General features: G+C 31.8%; 1 protein-coding gene across 1 annotated transcript; it reads left to right on the forward strand.

Moving 5' to 3' along the window:
• The first annotated feature begins 2,614 nt into the window (after positions 1 to 2,614).
• LOC139841599 (uncharacterized) lies at positions 2,615 to 4,150 on the forward strand. The gene has a single exon (XM_071831813.1). The coding sequence runs from the start codon at positions 2,615 to 2,617 to the stop codon at positions 4,148 to 4,150; it is 1,536 nt and encodes a 511-aa protein (XP_071687914.1).
• Positions 4,151 to 8,865: the final 4,715 nt, after the last annotated feature.

Consider the following 8,865-nt stretch of genomic DNA (forward strand, 5'->3'; position numbering starts at 1 on the left):
AAATGGGGAAATGGGTATTTTTAATATTTTGCTTGAGTTATGATCAAAACAGGAACAGAAACAGTCAAAAACGCAGAAAAGAAAATGAGGCCGCCGGCCAGAGGACACTAAAGCCGCCGGCTTCCCTGAGGTCATCGAGAATGTTTCAGATTTGATCCTAGGAATTAATGAACTTGGAGCCCAAGAAAAATAAAGTGAAGCTGCCGGCTTCATACTGAAGCCGCCGGCCTAAATTACACGGTTTCGTCTACTTGTAGACCAAGTTCAAGCTATTTATGGAAAAGATTTACGTCTTGATTTGAAAGGAGTCAAGCCGCCGGTTTTACACTTAAGCCGTCAGCTTAAAAGATACTGAAAGATCTGACGTATTCTTCAAGTACAAGTTTAACGTATTCCCCAATCCAAATCAAGGGAAGCCACCGACTTCCCATCTAAGCCGTCGGCTTGGGTTGATGGTTTTGAAAACTATAAATAGAGGCCTTAGGGTCAGAGTTTTATATACCAGAAAAGTTTTGCTCTGCATTTAGAGTAGAAGCACGAATTAGTTAGGCTTTTGCTTATTTCAACATTCAAGTTTATTCAATCAAAGTTTATTTTTCAATCTTCTTTATGTCGGTATGATCTTTTATCTTAAATCTTGTCTTTTATTTGTTTTTACTTTAGTTATGGGCTAATAGCCTTACATATGCTTGAATCATGTAACACTTTGTGATCAATTGCCTAAATATTCGAACTGTATGAAAATAAACAGAAACCCATATTCTGACTATGAAGCCACCGGCTTCATAGGACAAAGCCGCTGGCTTTATCTGGTAATTTTATTATTCGACAGTAATTTATACTCAGATTAATTAAAAAAGTATTCGGCGGAATTATTCAACAACAGTCAACGAAGCCGCCGGCTTCGTTGACCAAGGCGCTTGCTTTATCTCTTATTTACAAAAACTGTAATCTGACAGAATCTCTGGAATTTCTGTTATGTCTTATGTCTGATTAATACTACCGTTAGATTAATCTGATTTATATTAATAAAATATTATTAGGTTGTAACAAAAATATCACTATGTTTGAAACTTAGTAAACTAAAACATAATCGGATCAATTTAAATGTGAGAATTATTGCCAGTAACTATAATTAGGGTTTAGTTAATCATACTAAATCTATTATCAGGTCTTAATGCAAGCAAGAAATCTTGACATCTATTTTAGGGTTAACCTGATCAACTAATCTTGGATTAGATATTCTTAAGTCAATAATGAATCTGAGTTGGTTTTAAGTTAAAAGGCAATTGTGAGCAAAGTGTGAAAGATTCAAGCATGTGTTTTCTTTATTATTGTTTATCTCTTTAATTTATTTATTTGCAACTTGTATGTTCTTTTGTTTAATCGTTATTTAAAAGCAACTTAAAACTTAAAATCAAACTTATATTCTAAATCCAATCGTTCTCTTGGGACGAACCTTAACTTACTTAATACTAAATTACATCTGATCGGGTTTTGTTGCTCGTTAGGGTGTTAAAAGTAAATCGTAAATTAAGACATTTTAAATCTAAAAGTAGGTTAAAAAGGCATGCATTATTGCACACACTTTTAACACATCAACTTTTTGGCGCCGTTGCCGGGAAATCGCAGTGGAATCAAAAGAATATAATCTAAATCACCTAAATACGAGTGGTGACTGTCTTCCTTGGAGGAAAGGTTGATGGGCTTCCGATTTAAAGGGCTCTGTCGGACCCTAGACGCTGACGGCCATTTGTTGGTGAATAACTTTAAATACTTAAAACACTTAGAAATACACAATGAATGATTTAAAACATTCTATGGAAGATCACTTAAGAGCTTCAATACAAATTCATGGAACCGTTATAATTCCATCAACCATTAAAGCTAACTTCACTATTGAAAAGCAAATACTAGACCTAATTAAAGAATAATGTCATTTTAACGAAACTATTGAGGAAGATGCTTATCAACATCTTCGTAACTTTTCTAGTATGTGCACACTCTTCAAATATAATAAGATAGAAGATGAACATATTTATCTTATCCTTTTTCCATGGACACTCAAGGGAGAAACTAAAGACTGGTTTAATCAACTTGCTGAAAGAAAAATCTCTACATGGGAACAAATGGTTGAAAAATTCTTAAAAAGATTCTTCCCACCTTCTAAAATGATAAGATTACAAAATGAGATAATTCAATATAAACAAGAACCTCAAGAAACTTTATATAATACTTGGACTAGATATAAAAAATTAATAAATCCATGCCCGCAACATGGGTTAAATGATGTTCAACGATTAATGCAATTCTATAAAAATATTACAATCTTTACTAGAAAAGAAATCGACGCCTCTGCTGGTGGTGCAGCCCTTTCTAAAACCCCCAAGGAGTTACAACAATTAATTTCTGATATAGCCATCCAGTCACATAATTGGTATCAATTGAATAAAAAATTTAAGAAATTAAGATTAGAGTTAAAAATGAGATAACTACTCTGCACGATAAAATAGAAATTTTGGAAAAGGAGCTAAGAGAATTAAAAGAAAAACCTATTATAGAAAACGTCTCACAAATATCACAAGAAGAAACTATAAGTAAGGGATTTGCAGACATGATGCGAGGATATATTTATAATCAGACAGAATTAAATAATGTTATTTTGTATAAAATCTCTGAGCTATATCATAATCATCAAAATTTGATACTTAATTTGGAAAAAGATTTAGGAACCTTATCTAAACAGTTAGCTATTAGGGAAACTGGAACGTTACCATCTAATACATTAGAAAATCCAAGGGGAAGTTTAGAAATACAAGCTATAACTACTAGGAGTGGAAAAACAACACAAGATCCTGTTATGCCCAATCAAGAAGAAAATCATGAGCCACTTAAGGAAACTAGTAACGAAGAAATTGTTAGTAATACCCCTTCTAAAACAACTGCACCACCTAAACATGTTAAGCCCTTAGAACCCATTCCATACCCTCAACAACTAAGGAAAGCTAAACAACAAAAACGTTTAGAGGATTTCGCAAATATGTTTAATAAGATAAACGTTAATATCCCTTTGATAGACTTATTAAAAGAGAATCCACATTACAGGAAATGTTTGAAAACTTTATTATCTAACAAAGGCAAAGACGTTGAAAATTCTTCTAGGTTTATTATTAAAGAATGTAAAGATATTTTTCAAAAATTTGATATACCCGAAAAGCTAGGAGATGCAGGAAGTATTACTGTCCCATGCTCATTTAATGATTCTAAAATATATCAAGCATTGGCAGATATGGGTGCTATTATAAATTTAATGCCATATTCACTATATAAAAGACTAGGTCTAGGAGAATTAACTCCCACTAGAATGTCTATTTGCTTGGCCGATAGTTCTTTTAATTACCCAATGGGAATAGCCGAAAACATACCCGTAAAAATTGATAGATTCACTTTTCTCGCCGATTTCGTTGTTTTAGAAATGAAAGAAAATGATAAAATTCCAATAATATTAGGTAGACCATTTCTAAGAACTGCCGCTTTCGAATTTCAAATGCAAACTAAAACATATAGTTTGGGAATAGGAGACAATAGAATTACTTTGAATAATCATCTTGAACTAGATCTTACTTGTCCGATGATAAAATATGTAGAAACATGTATTGAAGAAGAATTTGATGAATTTTTATCAATGGATATAGATGAATTTTTGTTTGAAATAAAAGAAGAAAATCTTAATGATGAATTCGCAGAATTAATGAAAGATGAAATGAATGAATTAATAGAAGAGGAGCATGAACCAATAACTGATGAATTAAGAATAAAACACTCTCTTGAAGCACCACCAAAACTAGAACTTAAAGAATTACCCTCTCATTTAGAATATGTTTTCCTAAAAGATAACTTCGAATTTCCCGTCATCATTTCCTCCGAATTATCTAAAAATCAAAAAGATCAACTCTTAGAAGTTCTAAAAAAACATAAAAAGGCTTTCGCTTGGAAAACTTCTGATATTCTGAGAATTGATCCCACCTTCTGTACTCATAAGATTCTATTAGAAGAAAACGCAAAACCCGTAATCCAAAGACAAAGACGCCTAAACCCTAATATGGAAGAAGTCATAAAAAAGGAAGTTTTAAAATTATTAGACGCATGAATGATTTATCTTATATCCGAAAGCCAATGGGTTAGTCCGATACAATGTTTACCTAAAAAGGGAGGATCCACTGTTGTCACAAACGAAAATAATGAATTAATTCCAACTCGAACCGTTACCGGTTGGCGAGTTTGCATAGATTATCGCAAATTAAACGAAGCTACTCGAAAAGATTACTTTCCACTTCCATTTATTGATCAAATAATTGAAAGATTAGCCGGAAAAGAATTCTATTGCTTCTTGGATGGTTTCTCTCGATATTTCCAAATTCCAATAGACCCTAAGGATCAAGAGAAAACCATTTTCACTTGTCCTTTTGGTACTTTTGCTTATCGAAGAATGCCGTTCGGGTTATGCAATGCCCCTGGCTCCTTCCAAATATGTATGACAGCTATCTTCCACGACATGGTGGAGGATTTTATGGAAGTCTATATGGATGAGTTTTCCATCTTTGAAACATCGTTTGACTCCTACCTATCCAACCTAGATAAAATGCTTGCTCGTTGTGAAAAACGAATCTTATTCTTGATTGGGAAAAATGTCACTTTATGGTGAAAGAAGGCATTGTCCTTGGCCATAAAATTTCTAACAAGGGAATTGAGGTTGATAAAGCAAAAATCAATGTTATTTCCAACCTTCCTGAACCCACTAATGTTAAATCATTTAGAAGTTTTCTAGGACATGCTGGATTTTATAGACGTTTCATTCAAGATTTTTCAAAAATTGCTCGTCCGTTAACTAAACTCTTAGAAAAAGACGCACCTTTTGAATTTAACGAAGATTGTAAAAAAGCCTTTTCCATTTTAAAAGAAAAACTCACTAATGCACCTATTATTATATCACCTGACTGGTCTAAACCCTTCGAACTTATGTGTGACGCAAGTGATTATGCTAAAGAAGCTATTTTAGGACAAAGAAAATAAAAACATTTTCATCCAATCCACTATGCTAGTAAAACGCTAGCAGGTGCTCAATTAAATTATACAACCACTGAAAATTAATTATTAGCTATAGTCTTCGCTCTTGATAAATTTTGTCCATATCTAATAATGAATAGAGTGACAGTTTACACCGACCACTCTGCACTTAAATATCTTCTTAATAAACCCGACTCTAAAGCTCGACTCTTAAGATGTGTTTTACTCCTACAAGAATTTTATATGAAAGTTATTGATAAGAAATGAGCTGAGAATCTCACAGCAGATCATCTTTCATGTGTAGAGAATCCTAATCTAGACAATTCAAATGAAATTAGAGACACATTCCCCGACGAATGTCTCATGATGATCTCTGATGAGTCATATACATGGTTTGTTGACTTTGCGAACTATTTAGCTGCCAAAGAATTAAGAAAAGACTTAACCTATCAACAAAGAAAAAAATTCTTCGCTGATTTAAAACATTATTTTAGTTAAAGTCCTTACTTATTTAGAGTAGATCCCGACCAAATTATTCGTCGTTGCGTTCATGGTAAAGAAGCAAATGAAATCCTATTACAATGCCATAGTAGTGCACCAGGAGGATGAAGCGACCCGTCCTAATCCATCCGGACGAATACATTACATTTGGTTACATCGCGAGGTACTTGACCTCTATATGATACATTTTACAAACATTGCATTCGTTTTTAAAAGACAAACTTTCATTACACCGAATGTTGACTGCATGCATACTATTTTCTAATATATCCAACTATAAATGACTTAATAATAATCTTGATGAAATCGACGACTCAAATACAACGTCTTTTGAAATATGTCATGAATGACTCCAAGTAATATCTCTAAAATGAGAAATGCACAGCGAAAGATTTCTTTAATACATGAGAATAAACATGCTTTAAAGTGTCAACCAAAAGGTTGGTGAGTTCATTAGTTTAACATAAATAATCATTTCCATCATTTTAATAGACCACAAGATTTTCATTTTCAGTTCTCATAAATATACGTCCCATGCATAGAGACAAAAATATCATTCATATGGTGAACACCTGGTAACAGACATTAACAAGATGCATATAAGAATATCCCATATCATTCCGGGAAATCCTTCGGACAAGATAAAACAACATCGAAGTACTAAAGCATCTGGTACTTTGGATGGGGTTCGTTAGGCCCAATAGATCTATCTTTAGGATTCACATCAATTAGTAGACTGGTTTACTAATTCTTAGGTTACGAAGTAAAAAGGGGCATATTCGGCTTCGATCATTTAACCATATAATGTAGTTTTGATTACTTGTGTCTATTTCATAAAACATTTATAAAAATTGCGCATGTATTCTCAACCCAAAAATATAAAGGGTAAAAAGGCAAATGAAACTCACAATGCTGTATTTTGTCGTAAAAATACATATAACATCATTGAACAAATGTAGGGTTGGCCTCGGATTCACGAACCTATATCATTTATATATATATTAACACACATAATTGTAATCGAATGAATTTATATATTAATATTATTTCAATTATTATATGTTTATATGTATATATATATATATATATATATATATATATATATATATATATATATATATATGTATATACGTTTTATATAATTATTTATTTGATAAAATAATGTTAATAATAATAATGATAAAAATTATGTTAATGATAAAAATAATAATACTAATAATGATAAGTAAAAATAATAGTTTTAATAAAAATGATACTTAATAATGATAAACATGATAGTTTTTATAAAAAAAAATTATTTTGATATTTTTAATTATAATCATACTTATGATAAGATTGATAATGACAATAATGATAATAATTTTATTAATACTACTTATTAATATTACTACCTAATAAAGATGTTAATCGTGATAATAATAATAATAATAATAATAATAATAATAATAATAATAATAATAATAATAATAATAATAATAATAATAATAATAATAATAATAATAATATGGATATTAATGACATTAACATTAACCATTCATTTAAATCGTAATTATGTTATAATTTTTAATTGTTTTTTTAATTTTAATAATTGTAAATAAAAATAACGATAATAATCTTAATAATAATAATAAAAATGATAATAATTTATATTAGTAAGGATAATAAGAGTTTTATACCATTATTGCCATGCATTCATTAATCATCATTATCATATCATGGGATTATCATCATCAAAACATCATCGTGATTCAATCATCATCATCATCGTTTAAACTATCATCACTCATACTTCCTAATCACCATCATTCTATATCTATACCGTTATTATCATTAATATCATAAAATGATCATCATCCTAACCCTAACATCATCTATGTATCATCATAAAAATCATTATTCATTATCGTGAATCTCATGTCCATAACATCACTCATCATCTTGAATCATATATGATATATCCAAAATCATCATCGTCATATCATAACCCGAAATCATAATCATGAATTAACCATTATCATCCTAACATCCATATTCATCATACTCTTCTATTCTATCACATTATCATCAACTCTTATCATTATCAACTTCATAGCAGTAAGATTGTCATACTTGTCTAACCCACTACTCGTAGTCGTCATCACCAAAGAACAGAAAAAGGCTGCCATGGTTCGAAGTGAAACATAGCAGCAGCAGTACACAAGCAACAATAATAAATAAATAGCAGGAACGTAGAGCTATAGCAGCATCATCAACGATTATCATCTTACCACGGTATCATCATCTTTATACACTATTTTTATAACAAAGCATCATTCATCATTATCATCTTCTCTTCGTTAACACAGATACCGTTCATCATCAAGTCACCAAGGATTTTCAAATGGTAATGGGTATGTATTATAATTCAGCCCAACCAAATCAAGAACCGTCCCAACAACAAGGAAGTTCTCGGCCCAAGTGCTTCACGAACCCATCCAGAACTTACGGCCCACTAGTCATGCATATACAAGGCCTAACAACATACTTAACTTTAAATTGAGTGATGTTTAGTGATGGTGGGGTTGTCTGATAATAAAAATTTGAATGCTTTAACATCTCAATTATTATAATCATAATAATTTTCCTCATCATTCATTATTCACTCATCATCATCGTCTTCAACTTTCCATCATCATTTTCATCTCATTGTCTTCTTCTTTCCATCATCATTTTCATGCATCATCAAATCCATCGTGATCTTAACAGAAGCAAGGATGAGCAGCTGCAATTGTGCGAGAACAATAGTAACAGAGTTCACGACAGAATAGTTGTCGTAGCTGTGGTGCTCCGGTGACGTTTCAACAAAAAAACGCAGTAGTGGCATAAGTAAATAAAAAGAAAATCGATGATGTTGATGACCGGATAGAAGTAGTAACAGGAGGGTATACCAGTCGAATTATTTAAATGGGTCTTCAAGTGATGGTGGGTTGGTTATTGTAATAGTAGCAAGCAACAAACAATAATGGTGGTTGTTTAGTGAAGATGACTCCACGATGAAGAAAAAGATGGTTTGTGGTGCCGTTTGAAAACAGTAGCAACAACTTTTATAGTTGTTTGGTGATCGGTAAAAGGAATAGGGTGAAAGTAGCGATGATAGAAACCGGTACAGTAGCACAAAAGGGTTGTTTGTATATAATGGTTTGGTGTGGTTGAGTGGCGTCTTCGGTTCAAAACAGAAACACCTTGTATGTAGTAGGAGGTGCTTACGGTTGGGGAGGAGAGATGAGGTGGTGAGGGTTCCTGAACGAAAATAGAAGA

The sequence above is a fragment of the Rutidosis leptorrhynchoides genome, chromosome 4, assembly GCF_046630445.1.
Source record: "Rutidosis leptorrhynchoides isolate AG116_Rl617_1_P2 chromosome 4, CSIRO_AGI_Rlap_v1, whole genome shotgun sequence".
NCBI classification, from domain to species: domain Eukaryota; kingdom Viridiplantae; phylum Streptophyta; class Magnoliopsida; order Asterales; family Asteraceae; genus Rutidosis; species Rutidosis leptorrhynchoides.

Excerpts from the sequence above, each read along its gene's own strand:
- LOC139841599 (XM_071831813.1), top strand. The coding sequence starts at position 2,615 with ATGATGCGAGGATATATTTATAATCAGACAGAATTAAATAATGTTATT.